General features: G+C 44.0%; 2 protein-coding genes across 3 annotated transcripts; one reads left to right on the top strand and one right to left on the bottom strand.

Annotated features, from left to right (window-relative positions):
• Positions 1 to 518: 518 nt before the first annotated feature.
• LOC118385036 (zinc finger Y-chromosomal protein 1-like) lies at positions 519 to 11110 on the top strand. Of its 2 annotated transcripts, none has more exons than XM_035771825.2 (8): positions 519 to 649; positions 6456 to 6552; positions 6745 to 7080; positions 7228 to 7377; positions 7486 to 7593; positions 7677 to 7811; positions 7963 to 8109; positions 8280 to 11110. In XM_035771825.2, exons 2-8 carry the CDS (start codon positions 6486 to 6488, stop codon positions 9557 to 9559), a joined length of 2223 nt encoding a protein of 740 aa, XP_035627718.2. In that variant the 5' UTR covers positions 519 to 649; positions 6456 to 6485; the 3' UTR covers positions 9560 to 11110. The 2 variants fall into 2 exon arrangements, with proteins under 2 accessions (XP_035627718.2, XP_035627716.2); XM_035771823.2 differs by lacking the exon at positions 519 to 649 and adding an exon at positions 724 to 1413.
• Positions 11111 to 12988: 1878 nt separating this feature from the next.
• LOC118385034 (lipocalin-like) lies at positions 12989 to 15690 on the bottom strand. The gene is made up of 6 exons (XM_035771821.2): positions 15503 to 15690; positions 15046 to 15185; positions 14821 to 14900; positions 13790 to 13903; positions 13531 to 13632; positions 12989 to 13234 (listed from the first exon to the last, which is right to left on the bottom strand). The coding sequence occupies exons 1-6, from the start codon at positions 15596 to 15598 to the stop codon at positions 13215 to 13217; spliced, it is 552 nt and encodes a 183-aa protein (XP_035627714.1). The 5' UTR covers positions 15599 to 15690; the 3' UTR covers positions 12989 to 13214.
• Positions 15691 to 15979: the final 289 nt, after the last annotated feature.

The following is a 15979-nucleotide window of genomic DNA, read 5'->3' as shown; positions in this document are numbered from 1 at the left end:
ACTTTCATGTACTGGTAGCCATTCTTGATTCCCGATCAGTTTCTTTCTATATCTTTCTACAGGATGAGAATAATGAAGTAACAGAGGAATAAAACCAACCATTAGAGAATGGAACCTGCCCAAAATTAGACAAGAGAAAAAGACATGGAAGGAAGTATTGTGAAGCACCCCAGATAGTTGTGCCATTGGGACTGAAGGAAGACTCCAGTGAGGATTCCCTCTCAGATTTTGAGTGGGAAGAGGAAGCAGTGAAACTCTGCTCTGGACAATGTGATGCCCATCTGAACTACTGTAGAACTTCACCTGGAAAAGACTAAATGATACAGAATTAAAATGACTATGGGTAGCATTACCCTGCTCCACTCATATGGGTGGGTTAGTTTTCTGTTCTTTCTTTGCACACAAATCGTATAAAGTATTTTGTGTAATACAGTGTGTGACTGTGAGTGGTCTCTTGCCTTTAACTGAGGCCTGTTTTTTCGTATTACAGGTGGTAGAGCAGTAGCCTCTGCACCGTAAAATCGATGCTGTTCTCTCTCCCGCTACACTATTATTATAGTGTCACGGGTGTTGTAGAAGTACGTGTCCCCTGCTAACAGGTGGGGCTTTGTGCACGGAGACACTTCTTGGGGAATAGGCTACTGTTTGTGTAAGTGTTTTACTGCTTCTACACGAGACCTGGGCTTTTACCGTACATGTGGTAGAGCGTGTCCCTCAGCACAGGAAGAAATCGAGCCCCCTGTCAGCTGGTCTCTCTTGCTACATTCAAAATATGTTCTTATCTCAAAAGACATCAAATTGCAGGCAAGAGAGAAGATCAAGGAATATCAACTGTAATAATAAATAGTGTCAAATGACCAAAAAGAAGTGGTCAATCAATGGCAAATATGTAGCCGTGAAGTTAACCTGTAGTGTAAGTTGGTAGTAACAAACCAAGGGTTTTATACAGGGCTAAATATAGATGTAAAATAACAGTATCTTGCTAATTAATGGCGGCAGCAGTTAAAGTTCTCGCAGATTGTTCTTGATTTTTAGAGACATTCAATGAACCAATACATGAACAAACTAAACCAGTCTTTCAAAAGGTATGCAAAGCAAACAGACGCGGTGTTGAGTCCCTGATCGTGGCCTGCCTGCAATTACCAGTTAGGTTTCCAGACTTCTTCCGCATTTTCCTACGACTTTCGGGCTGTGACGTGAATGCTGACGGCGGCCTTGGTGCTGGCGGAGCTGGGGGCTGTAGCGATTCTGAGTATCAGTGGAGCTTCGAAAGTCTCGGCCCCTCCCTCCCTGCGCCTCAGCGGCCCGCCCAGCTAGCGCAAAACTCCCGATTGAATCCTGCCCGAGTCTGGGGAAACCGGACGGCCTGGAAATCGAGCGACGGAGAGAGGCCAACCCGTACTACAAAATCTGGTAAGCAGGTTATCTTACGCTTTTTTATGTGCACGGAGCATATGAAATGCCTTGCATATGTGATTGCGTTTACATTATTCTATTTTTCTATCTGACAAGCGGAGAAGCGCACGAGGAGTTGGGCCTTTCTTGCTTATTTGGGCCCAGGCCTTAAGCAGGCCACAATTACGGCCTAGAAAATCCGGGAGGGGATTTTTCTAAACATCGGTAACGTTCGTCTGCTAGTCAGATACCCCCACAAAATACAATAGTAGCCACCATGTTCAAATATGATACTGTGCATGCATTATTATGCAATATTGGGCAAAATGTTTGTCCAGTGATTTCCAACACAAAATGGCGTACTTCTGTTTTTGAAAACACTGAAGGAAATGGGCGTTAGCTAGCCAGGGTAGCCGCCATAGTTACCTAGCTATAAACCTTTCAGGTGGCTCGCGAAATAGCTACTACATGCATTGATATTGACTATCGGGTGGATGTGTGGGCTATTGTCATGAAACTCATGTTTCCATTTATGTTAGCAAGTTCAAAGCTGCCCCACAAACAACATTAACCACATTTAGCTAGACGAGCTACTGTTTGATTTATATTAGGTATGACGTAAACATTTTATTACGACCGCCAGATAATTTGGTGAAATGTCCTTATTTTGTTTGCTTGCAGACCTTTAGTCTTAAATGTTTTCTTGCGTAAATATACATTATACCAGTCGTTTTTGTACTGAGTTCGTTCCTATTTTCATGGTAGGCCAGCTAGAGGTTTTGAGTCAGATCAGCTCATTATGCAGCTGCACTGCCTGTCTCGCGCTCCCACACCACTGCTGTCAGATTTGACCATGGGGGTGGGTGAATTGGACGAGAAATTAAACGGCACGTTGCCCAAACCCTTTTTGTCTCGAATCATTTCGGCAAGTAACCACATGGATTCCTTCACATTGCAAGACTATGAGGATTAAGATAGTAATGTTTTTGCATGGCTGAAAACGTCGCTCGTTATGGCAAAGCACATTACAACAAAAGTATGATATTTTCATTCTTATCACAGATGTAATAAACCTAATCGCTGCCTATACCCTTCCTCATTTTGGTTTAGGCAGTAGGCCAAGTAAAATAGCTAGCGAGTTTAGATTGCCCCCAAAGTGCAGACCAATATAATTGATGTCTCGACCGATTGGGACATGGCTACATTTCACAGGATGTGAAATACATGTGCTTAATGATATATGTATATGTTACATTGTATCATGATTGCTTCTTGTTAGAGATACAAATATGTTTGAGATTTAGGATTTGAATATGGTAGACTATGGGACAAACTGTCAGGGGGGACCTCGCTCAGGATTTTTCTAAAGCTCATTTCCTGTATTTCTATCAAATCCAAAATCAAATCAAATTGTATTTGTCACATACACATGGTTAGCAGATGTTAATGCGAGTGTAGCGAAATGCTTGTGCTTCTAGTTCCGACAATGCAGTAATAACCAACAAGTAATCTAACTAACAATTCCAAAACTACTGTCTTATACACAGTGTAAGGGGATAAAGAATATGTACATAAAGATATATGAATGAGTGATGGTACAGAGCAGCATAGGCAAGATACAGTAGATGGTATCGAGTACAGTATATACATATGAGATGAGTATGTAAACAAAGTGGCATAGTTAAAGTGGCTAGTGATACATGTATTACATAAGGATGCAGTAGATGATATAGAGTACAGTATATACGTATGCATATGAGATGAGTAATGTAGGGTATGTAACATTATATAAGGTAGCATTGTTTAAAGTGGCTTAGTGATATATTTTACATAATTTCCCATCAATTCCCATTATTAAAGTGGCTGGAGTTGAGTCTGTCAGTGTGTTGGCAGCAGCCATTCAATGTTGGTGGTGGCTGTTTAACAGTCTGATGGCCTTGAGATAGAAGCTGTTTTTCAGTCTCTCGGTCCCAGCGTTGATGCACCTGTACTGACCTCTCCTTCTGGATGATAGCGGGGTGAACAGGCAGTGGCTCGGGTGGTTGTTGTCCTTGATGATCTTTATGGCCTTCCTGTAACATCGGGTGGTGTAGGTGTCCTGGAGGGCAGGTAGTTTGCCCCCGGTGATGCGTTGTGCAGACCTCACTACCCTCTGGAGAGCCTTACAGTTGTGGGCGGAGCAGTTGCTGTACCAGGTGGTGATACAGCCCGCCAGGATGCTCCCGATTGTGCATCTGTAGAAGTTTGTGAGTGCTTTTGGTGACAAGCCAAATTTCTTCAGCCTCCTGAGGTTGAAGAGGCGCTGCTGCGCCATCTTCACGATGCTGTCTGTGTGAGTGGACCAATTCAGTTTGTCTGTGATGTGTACGCCGAGGAACTTAAAACTTACTACCCTCTCCACTACTGTTCCATTACATTACATTTAAGTCATTTAGCAGACGCTCTTATCCAGAGCGACTTACATCGATGTTGATAGGGGGGTGTTCCCTCTGCTGTTTCCTGAAGTCCACAATCATCTCCTTAGTTTTGTTGACGATGAGTGTGAGGTTATTTTCCTGACACCACACTCCGAGGGCCCTCACCTCCTCCCTGTAGGCCGTCTCGTCGTTGTTGGTAATCAAGCCTACCACTGTTGTGTTGTCCGCAAACTTGATGATTGAGTTGGAGGCGTGCGTGGCCACGCAGTCGTGGGTGAACAGGGAGTACAGGAGAGGGCTCAGAACGCACCCTTGTGGGGCCCCAGTGTTGAGGATCAGCGGGGTGGAGATGTTGTTGCCTACCCTCACCACCTGGGGGCGGCCCGTCAGGAAGTCCAGTACCCAGTTGCACAGGGCGGGGTCGAGACCCAGGGTCTCGAGCTTGATGACGAGCTTGGAGGGTACTATGGTGTTGAATGCCGAGCTGTAGTCGATGAACAGCATTCTCACATAGGTATTCCTCTTGTCCAGATGGGTTAGGGCAGTGTGCAGTGTGGTTGAGATTGCATCGTCTGTGGACCTATTTGGGCGGTAAGCAAATTGGAGTGGGTCTAGGGTGTCAGGTAGGGTGGAGGTGATATGGTCCTTGACTAGTCTCTCAAAGCACTTCATGATGACGGAAGTGAGTGCTACGGGGCGGTAGTCGTTTAGCTCAGTTACCTTAGCTTTCTTGGGAACAGGAACAATGGTGGCCCTCTTGAAGCATGTGGGAACAGCAGACTGGTATAGGGCTGTCCCTGACAAAAAAATAATATCTGTCTCTAGTTAAATAAAAGGTATACTTTTTTTTTTTAACAATCGAAAATCGTTATTTTTGGGCGCCGATTGTTGTGAAAACTTGAAATCGCCCCTAATTTATCGGCCGTTCCAATTAATTGTCCGACCTCTACTAGTGATGCATATCTTGACATTTCTGCCATCCATTGTGACATTGTGGGAAGATAACCAACCTTCCAATTAATAGCAATGCATTTCTTAGCCGCTATACATGAACATTACTGGACATTCAAACATATCAGTATCCATTCATCATCATCAATAGTGAGTGTCTCCAGGTCTTCCTCACATTTTTGCTTGGAGTGTTTTGTGTCATTGGGAAAAGCCTCTCAAGCCTTGATACTTTTTGGAAATCAACTTTAGAGATTTGTCAGACTGCCTTAAAATAGTTTCAATCTATGAAGCGCCTGGCTTGTCCAGTGTTTTCTACACAGAGTGTTGTAAAGTGTTGTATCTGCAAAAGTTCACCTCAGTGCTGTGAGACTGGTCTTCCCTGGTTGCCTGACCATGCTGAGTCCCCTGTCACCATCTGATCCTGCTCAGACGAGGCTTGAAAAATAATGACCTTGGTGTACATTTATACATTATATTATCCTAGAACAGCATCCATGGTTCAATAATTGAAATGGCCATTATTCCTAGATCCAAGACTGTAGCCAACCCATCAACGCAACATGGAACTTTGTATCCAGTCACTGATTTTTATATACTGCAATATTCACCTGAGCTCTGTAAACTGGTCTTCCCTGGCTGTCTGATCCTGCTGGGACACCTGTCACCATCTGATCTGCTAAGATATGATGAACATAGTGTTGTGTACTGACTGTGCACCATGACAGTGTAGCCTGTAGAACTGTTTATACTATGTCAGAGTGAAAAGTAGGGAATTAGCTAGAGAAACTGACAGATCAATAACGTTACATTGCTATAGTGACTAATGTAAAATCACATTGCGTTGTCAAAAAAATGTCTGAATATTGTCCCTCAAATTTTTTGGTCACTGGTTTCCTCGTTTGATTCAGGTCTAGTGTGATTGAGGCAAAAATAATAGCTGAAATTAGTGAGCTGGCTAGCTAACGTTAGCCAACTTTTGACTAGCTCTCTAATTCTATATCAACGAGCATAAACTAGGCAAGTTAATTTGCTTCTGTTGAAACAGGACAAAAAAGGCTACAAAACATTTCCATACACAGAACAGCTGTTAGATGCTGCTATCTGACAGATTGCTAGAGGCTAGAACTGTGGCAGCTATTAGCTAGCTAGTTAGTTCTCTTCAGACAGAACTTCTTGAGAGGGATGAAACATGTCATGTTACATGTCAGTTACGCTACTATCTCAGCACTGGGAATACATACTTTTTTCTGTTAAGTCAAACGACAGTTACCTTGCCAGCTGCATCAATCAAATAAAAAGTAGCCAGTTTCTGCTCTGCTTGCTTTTACAACCTGGAGAGAATGCACAGAAGATGCAGGCAGCAGCACCGTGCTGGTCCGATAATAATAGCTTTGCCTTCATACAGCCTGTCCGCACGCTCTGTGGTTTCCGTGCGGTCCTAAATCCTACCTGCTGAAACCGGCAAACAACTTACCCAACCGCTCTGAGGCCTCCGCATGGTTCTTAAGCACACCTATGGCGCTTTTAGTATCACACAGCAATGATAAAACAGGGGGAACAAAAATGTAATTTTAGAATATGTTGGGGTCATGTCTCCCCTGTCCCCAGTGAAAGTTGCACCCCTGTGGTAGACTCATTTTGGTTGCCATTAGGCCTATGTGACTGATTTGACTGGTCAATTATTGCCTCCAGTGCTGCAGTGACCAATGAGGTGTAAGGACAATGGATGAGGACGAGACCAGGCTGGCACTACATTCCCAAGAGCCTAAAATCATTCTCCATGGATCAGGTAATAGCAAAATTGTGTTTTCGCATTCGAGTAATTCCCTGTACTGTTCGTTGTTCTGCACAAAAATCTAACATTTCTTCCCAAGTTTTTTGTTGTTATTGTCTGTAAGAGTGCATGAATGTGTTTTCTGCGGCATGTTTATGTAGGCCTATGCTGAATATATCCAACTGTTCCTGTGTTGATGTGTTCCAGACGAGGGTGGTGCTGCAGGGGAGGAGTTTGTGGTGGAGCTGCAGGAGACTGTGCTGGTGTCGGAGGGGGAGGGGGAGGGAATGGCGGTGCATGGATTTGCTTCAGACGAGCTGGTGATCCAGGATGCTGTTGAGGACGTAGTGTCTGAGTATGTGCACTGTGATGAGGATGAGGATGTTGCCGTGGAGACGTGTGTGATGTCACTGGAGGGGGAGGACGAAGGTGTTGCCATGGGGGACATTCCTGAGGATGTGATGGTCGCAGATGGGCATACCCAGGATGAACTGGACCCAGAGCAAGACACAGACGGCTGTGGGGACTACCTGATGATCTCCTGTGAGTACCAGGCTGCTTCTCTCCTCTCCAGTTCTACATCAATACCACTGTCATCTGGCCTCTTTATAAAGGAAACATTACAGTTAAACTAATGACCAGTAGTGAATGGATCTCTCACCCTGTCTCTCTCTTTTCGTCTTCCTCCAGTGGATGAGGCAGGCAAGATGGTGTCAGACGATGGCACAGAGGTGACTGTGGAGGGAGCCGAGGAGGACCAGGAGGTGGAGAAGGATGAGGACGGCCAGGAGGTGATCAAGGTGTACATCTTCAAGGCAGACTCTGGGGAGGATGACCTGGGTAAGGAGACATATGAATAATGTTTAGTACCTCAGGAAAGAGGGATTCTATAACCTATAATAGTTGATCACCAAGGAGTATTATATCAGTGTGTGGTTGTCTGTGTAGGAGAAACAGTGGACATCAGTGATGGAGACACAGAGGATGTGGCACTGACGGACTCTCCAGGCCGAACGCTCCGAGAGAAGATGGTGTACATGTCTCAGGGGGACCATGGTAAGTGATCAATTCTGTGTGTGTGTGTGTGTGTGTGTGTGTGTTTTTTACGGTTGTGTTGTAACTAGTATGTTACCCTGCAGGTTCATCAAAGATATCTGATGAGGTTTATATGGAGGTGGTGGTGGGGGGTGAGGAACCAGTGACCCACGAGCGGTCGTACGACGGCACGGCTCTCAGCAAGGACTTCATGCCTGTGGCCTGGGCAGCCACGTATGGTCAGTAACACACTTTACATACAAACATACAGTTTAACAAGGCAGATAATGTCTTCTTTCTCACCTGCCTTCTGTAGTGATACGTATCTCTGCTCTAGCAGGGGTGAGAGAAGGTGTGCATTTGCATCGAACGTTTGCTGTGTTATTGCAGGTTCTGAGGACAGTGAGAGCTGTGAGAACAGAAACGGTGCTGCCAGTGCTCTGCTGCACATTGATGAATCAGACGGAGTGGACAAGCTCAACAGGCAACGAAACAAGAACAAGAGAACAAGGGCTGAGCCTCGCCAGGTCCAGACAGGTACACAGCTGTCAGATGGGACAAAATAACTATCTGGTACTGATTCTATGGCTTGGGTTTTCACGTTTCATTTTTTGAATACAGACCATCTTGTTTTTACACCGTCAAGTGATGTCTGTGAGTCATGTATCTGCCCTAATTTTCTTCTCTCTCGCTGTTTCCCATCCTAGCCATCATCATTGGTCCGTATGGCCAGCCTCTGACAGTATATCCCTGCATGCTCTGTGGCAAGAAGTTCAAGTCGCGAGGCTTCCTGAAGCGCCACACCAAAAACCACCACCAGGATGTCCTGACCAGGAAAAAGTACCAGTGCACGGACTGTGACTTCACCACCAACAAGAAGGCCAGCCTTCATAACCACATGGAGGTGCACACGCTGAGCAACAAGGCTCTGTTTGAGTGTGAGGTGTGTGGCAAGGAGTTCCACCAGCAGGCGGCGCTGTTCTCCCATCGACTGCAGCACCACCACCGTGAGCCCAAGAGCCCTGTGCCTTCACAGGCCAACAAGATGCACAAGTGCAAATTCTGTGACTATGAGACGGCTGAACAAGGACTGCTCAATCGCCACTTGCTGGCCGTCCATAGTAAGAGCTTTCCCCACATTTGTGTGGAATGTGGCAAGGGTTTCCGGCACCCCTCCGAGCTGAAGAAACACATGCGCACGCACACCGGCGAGAAGCCTTACTCTTGCCTCTACTGCGACTACAAGTCGGCTGATTCCTCCAACCTGAAGACGCATGTCAAGACCAAGCACAGCAAAGAGATGCCCTTCAAGTGTGAGCGCTGCTTCCAGACCTTTGCTGAGGAGGAGGAGTTGCTGCAGCACGGGCTGACGCACGAGGAGGCCAAAACCCACCAGTGTGCCCACTGTGAACACAAGAGCTCCAACTCCAGTGACCTGAAGCGCCACATCATATCGGTGCACACCAAGGACTACCCCCACAAATGTGCAGTCTGCGATAAAGGTTTCCACCGGCCGTCTGAACTGAAGAAGCACTCTGCGTCGCACCGTGCCAAGAAACTGCACCAGTGCCGACACTGCAACTTCAAGATCGCGGACCCCTTTGTGCTCAGTCGCCATATCCTGTCAGTCCACACCAAGGAGCAACAGGCCTCTCCTGAAAAGAACGGAGCCAAAAGGACCTTATTGGGACCTTCCCCTGCTTCTGCCTCTGCCAGTGCACCGGTGGCAAAGAAGCAGGTTTTGGTGCCTGGTGCTAGTTCTAGTGCTGCGGGCTTGGCCACAGGGCCCAGGGAGAGGAGGGTGTACCAGTGTCAGTACTGTGATTACAGCAGTGGGGATGCCTCAGGCTTCAAGCGCCATGTGATCTCCATCCACACAAAAGACTACCCCCACCGCTGTGAGATCTGCTCTAAAGGCTTCCGCAGGCCCTCGGAGAAGAACCAGCATATCGCACGCCACCACAAGGACTTGGTGCAGGCAGAGTGATCCTGGCACTGCCCACCCTTCATACCACCAGAACAACACTAATGCAACCACCACCACACCGTAATCAATTGAATGTGTGTGTGTGAGTGTGTGTGCGTGTGTGTCTGCTGCATTAACAGGGAACATCTATTATTTTTACCGCAATGACTCTCAAGCCAACTTTCCTGCAACTGAAAATGAATTTGCGTGTACATATACCGGTGTAAGGCCTATGGAATACGGTGACAAAGCCCTGTACAGACTTGCACTTTATCTGCATGTCCCCCTGCTGGTGACAGTATTGCATGGCAGAATGTGCAAGAGTCGCAGGTCTCTCTGAGGTCTTTGTAGATTCATTGTTTTTACTCCACAGCCACAATCAGTTCTTTATTAAAGTGCCGATTTTTAAGCCTACTTTAACTTGGCACACGACTAAGATAAAATATGATCTACAAGCTGTTTGTATTCACACAATAAAATGGACACTCACCTGCTGAGAGAAAAGGCAGATCCACTGAGCAGAGTGGTCGAGATTAACTCAATTCTAATAGCACTTGCCACCAATTTATTTTAAGAATTATGAATGCAGTAGTCATGAACTCATTAATTATACCTGATGCTTTGAACGTTGAGACACGAAGAGTATGTGTGTTGTATGTAGTTGAGTGCTTGCTTGTGTGTATGCCTGTTGTGAGGGATGTCAGTTAATGTATCTATTGTGCTTCCTGGTAGTCTGACCCCACATCTCCCTGTTGTCTTATCTTTGGTATTCTGAGAACTGTCGTTGTTGTTCTGAGGAGAACTGTCTGTCCGGTGAAGGAGTTGACTGCATCATAGCAAATAGCCACGGCATTTGTAAAAGCTGCGGCTTCAGAGAAGGTTTATTAGTTGATTCGCTTCTTAACACAGTGAGATACTAGATGTGGCCAACCATGCCATCGGGGTAGAGGGATCTAATATACAGGTAAGCAGTATCAACTCCAACCCATAAACCCCTCTTTATACATATAATTTTACCCCTAATAAGCTTGATTATCAGACACCTGACTGAAGCGTGATGCAGCGCCAGCAAGGCCTTCGGAGTGAGGATGCACACTATCTGGTACCACTAATTCATGATCACAACATTACACGCTCCTCAAAACCTATTGGATGAGAGAGCCATAGGTCCATCCCATCTGACCTTCTCAATTGGATTTTGAGAAGGAGAGGATGCGAGGAGTATGCGATTGAGATTCTCCCATCTACTTATACCAGTGACCAGTGAGCGGTATTAGTTCCCTGAAGAGAGATGTAACTCGTGGTATGTTTGTACTCTGGCTTCGTCAGTTCCTTCCCCTGTGATCATTTTTAGTTTTTATATTTATTTCATCATCATGAAATTTGTTGTATAGTTCAGTGTAACTAGAATTCTATGGGACGTAAATTATTGTTTTGTACACAAATCTGTAAAAAGTGTGTAGATGTAAACACTTACATAAAAGGAGGAATCAGAACTGTGTTGTTATGGATGTACTTGACGTATTTGTTAAAAAAAGATATGAAAAAAGATAATAAAAGCAAAGTATTTTACATGCTTGTTTGTCTTTTTAATAATTGACCAATACAGTGCCTTCAGAAAGTCCTCATACCCCTTGACTTATTCCATATTGTTGTTACAGCCTGAATAAAACATGGAACAGTTTTTTAATTTAATAAAAGTGAAAACATGTTTTTAGACATTTTTGAAAATGTATTGGAAATGAAATACTGAAATATCCAATTGATGTAAGTATTCACACCCCTGAGTTAGTACATGTTAGAATCACCTTTAGAAGTGATTTCATCTGAGTCTTTGGGTAAGTTTCCAAAAGCTTTGCAAACCTGGATTGTACAATATTTGCACATTATTATATATTTTTTTATTTGAGGTCTGTCAAGTTGATTGTTGATCATTGCTAGACAGCCATTATCAAGTGTTGCCATAGATTTTCAAGGCGAAACTGTAACTAGGCCCCTAAGGAACATTGAATGTCGTCGTGATAAGCATCTCTAGTGTATATCTAGCCTTGTGTTTTAGGTTATTGACCTGCTGAAAGGTGAATTTGTCTCCCAGTGTCTGTTGGAAAGCAGACAACAAGGTTATCCACTAGGATTTTGTCTGTGCTTAGCTCTATTCCTTTTATTTTTTATCCTAAACAACTCCCTAGTCCTTGCCAATGACAAGCATAACCATAACATTATGCAGCCACCACCATGCTTGGAAAATATGAAGACTGGTACTCAGTGATGTGTTGGATTTGCCCTAAACCTAATATTTTGTATTCAGGACAAAGTTAATTTCTTTGCCGCATTTGCAGTTTTACTTTAGCGACTTATTGCAAACAGGATGCATGTTTTGGAATATTTGTATTCCTTAGATGCTTCCTTCTTTTCACTCTGTCATAACTACAATGTTGTTGATCCATTCTTCATTTTCTATCACAGCCATTTTACTGTTTTAAAGTCACCATGGGCCTCATGGTGAAATACCTGAGCAGTTTCCTTCCTCTCCGGCAACTGAATTAGGAAGGACGCCTGTATCTTTGTAGTGACTGGGTATATTGATACACCACCCAAAGTGCCATTAATCATTACACTATGCTCAAAAGAATATTCAATGTCTGCTTTTTTAATTGTTTTGCCATTTACTAATGAGGTGCGCTTCTTTGCACGGCATTGGAAACTTCTGTCTTTTTGGTTGAATCTGTATTTTAAATTCACTGCTTGACTGAGGGACCTTACAGATAATGTGTGGGGTACAGAGATGAGGTAGTCATTCAAAAATCATGTTAAACACTATTATTGCACACAGAGTGAGTCCATGCAACTTATGTGACTTGTTAAGCACATTTTTACTCCTGAACTTATTTAGGCTTCCCATAACAAAGGGCTTGAATACTTATTGACTCAAGACATTTCTAAAAACATATTTCCACTTTGACATTATGGGGTATTGTGTGTAGGACAGTCAGTGTTGTAAAAATACTTATAATGTACCTTTTACTCCATACATTTTCCCAGACAGCCAAAAGTACTAGTAACATTTTGAATGCTTAGCAGGACAAGAAAATGGTCCAATTCACACACTTATCAAGAGAACATCCCAGGTCATCCCTATTGCCTCTGATCTGTATGACAATTGGGTAACTTTATCCACCACAGGCCATTGACACAAAATCTCAATTGAATCCATTTTAAATTCAGGCTGTAACACAACACAATGTGGAAAGAGTAAACGGTTGTGAATACTTTCTGAAGGCCCTGTGTAATTGTCAACTAATAACTGCAAGGAGTAGGATAACATTTTCTTTTACAGCTGGGTTTACAATAGGGCATACATGTGATCAGACTTCTAAAGCAGCTTATATTACTTAGGATCAGAGGTATTAAATACCGTCATATATAAGAGTAGGATGCCTGACAAACAGATAAAGCACCAGACAGTATTTTATTGGAACAAATCGGGGAAGTGGAAAACTAGGCTTCAGTGGGTAATGTAGCGTAGCTGCAGGTTAAGGCGGAACCAGATGGGTCACTGCAGCTTAAGGTGATTCTTGGTTGTCACAGTTGCCATGTGTCTGCCTACCCATCAAGTAGCAAAGCCATGCAGAAGGATCAAGGGAGGATGCTTTGGAAGTGATGAGCATCGATGAAATTACGCAGCGGGGCACTCATCTGTAGAAAGAGAGAAAGAAGGCCTGAGACATTCCACACTTCTATCCAGAAATATTGTTCAACTTAGGGCTCTATTCAACCGGTACCGCTGAAGCATTACAGATTGCAGGCTGGAAATGTTAAGGTAAATCTGATTGAGCAGAAATATGCAGTGGTTACATATGCACCATGAAATGCAGTCTCCGCTAACGCAGGAACATTGCCTTTAAATTTCAACCACGCTGTAACGCTGAACTTCTGCAATATGGATTTAATAGAACCCTTAAATACATGTCACAAACAGAAATGGGACTAACCGTTTTTGGGGAGGATAGCAATGTTCTCAGGCAGAATGCCAGTGTCCATGGAGAACTGCTTAAACTTCTGCAGCAGGTCAGGGCTCAGGTCTGTCCCGCGGGCTGTAGACACCACACAGGCAGAACATGGCAGACTAAATATACTATGAAGGATACAATACAATTTATAATGCAAGATTGCAAACAAATTATGGGGGAAAAATAGTGACAAAATGAGACTGAGTTATAGGAATTAACAGAGGAGTGGAAAAGAACTTACCATACAGTTTGTTGAGCACAGTTGAAACACCTCCCTTGGTCTTGATGGTGTGAATGAGGGCGTACTCATCATACTTAACATCAACGACACGCATGTCATTTTCATTATTCCAGCCTAAAGAGGGGTGAATAGACACACACATTTTTTGTGTGATATATATATATATATATATATATATATATATATATATATATGAGCAGGGTTCCAGGCATAAGCAACATATATATATTTTTTAGGAACTCAGTCGGGTCTCAACAAACAGTTTATACATATACTAGATAACTGACAGGGGGCGATGTCTTGAAGCAACCGCGACTCCATCTTGGCACTCCCCCACCGTTGTAAAATATATTTTGGAAGCTATAGAAAGGCTTTTATAAAAGTCTACATTTGCTTTTGAAACACTTGTTCTATTACAGACACCTTAGTGCATACTTTTAAACTATATTGTGTGAGCTAAACATAAAAAATGAAACATTTGAAAAGATATAAAACAAGTTTATATAATATTTTATATAATACTTAGAAAGTACTAATGTTACTGTCCCCACTACAACAACAAAAACACTTAAATACATGTAATGTTGTTACATTTATTCCTATGGAGGACTGCTTTTCTGAGGAGTGCCAATGTGGCCATCCAGTGGCTTCAAAGTCTCTCATTGCCTAATACATAGCATCAGCAATCCAGGGTTTACATATATCATTGGTAAGAATAGTAGAATACACCAGGTGCAATTTGGTTGTGCATCATCAGTTGGGGAGCCCCCATCGAGTTTGTTAGTCATTCTCACTCAGACCATATTAATGTGGCATAAGTCATAACAAAGTTAGTTATAAAACTGCACAGTTTCTCTTCGCCCCATGGCAAAATGTGTAGAATTGCAGGGAATGTTTCTCTACACTGTCTAGAGGGGGCCACTAAAATGTTTTTCTGCGAGGTGTGGGCCCTGTAACCAAATCTCGCTTAGGGCCCACAAAAGGTTATAACCGGCCCTGTGTGTGTGTATGTGTGTAGGTTATAGACTTACGCTGGCTCTTGAAGATGAATTTCCCAGGAAGGTTTGTCTTCTCAGCCAGGTGGTTCATTCTCCAGCAGGAGCCATCAGTGCTACAGAGACAATACAGTTCATTCGGGTTCAGTAGAAAGTCTCGCTCGCTCGCTCACTCGCTCACTCACTCACTCGCTCACTCACTCACTCGCTCACTCACTCACTCACTCACTCACTCACTCACTCACTCACTCACTCACTCACTTCAGGCTAGCATATGCCATGTCCAGGTCTCCTTCAACAGTTGGTGTCAGCATGGCGGTGCCCATCTTCATGCCGGCCCTGTGGCTGACAAACCACTGGGCATTAGTAGCAAATCCAATCAGGTACCACTTTCCTGCAACCTGAAAAAAACCCAGCCCTGATTAGATTACAACACCTTCTCATTCCTGTTTGTGGGGTCACAGAATTTTTCGATCCTAAATCTGTGAGAGCTGATACTGGAATATCCCTGAATCATTTATAAATGAAATTCTCAATCTGAAAATGTGTCACTAGAATTCCCACATTTCTCTTAATCATTTCCATTTGTATCACAGTTTCTTTTTTTTTCTTTTTTTCAGTACATTTTTTCTCTATAATAATCTCTAGTTTGGTCCTCATCATTTGATTTTCAATATATCCCTGATTTGATAATCCCTCTCTTCATTCTCTCTCTTACCCCCTGTAGATTGAAGTCTCCTTGGGGAAGAACCTCAGCGGTGACAACCAAGGAGCAGAGCAGTGCTCCTAGCGCTCTCAGCAGCATGGTCGTCATGACTACAGCTGAGCAGGGTCAGTATCAAGAATTGTAAAGTCAGTGGTTGTACGAGGAAGAGGACAGAACAGGAGATCTGTTTTTCTTCGCTGCCTCTCACTCCTATATATACTGTAGAGCATGAGCTTACATAACCCCCCTCCCCTCCCTCTTCCCATACACAACCTGCTACCTGTCACCATCTCTATACCACACCCCCTAGACAGACATACACACACACACACACACACCACACCCACACACACACACACACACACAATACCAACGGGTGGAGATGGGGCTTGTGGGGGGTGTGGCCGGGACCTCCCAGTCACTCCTCCCTCTATAGAACCCTGGAGGTGGGATGGGTTCAAACAGGAGCAGCGCCCTACCCCCCCATCC

This window comes from Oncorhynchus keta, chromosome 6, assembly GCF_023373465.1.
Source record: "Oncorhynchus keta strain PuntledgeMale-10-30-2019 chromosome 6, Oket_V2, whole genome shotgun sequence".
Classification (NCBI taxonomy): Eukaryota; Metazoa; Chordata; class Actinopteri; order Salmoniformes; family Salmonidae; genus Oncorhynchus; species Oncorhynchus keta.
This window is presented reverse-complemented; position numbering and strand designations above follow the sequence as displayed.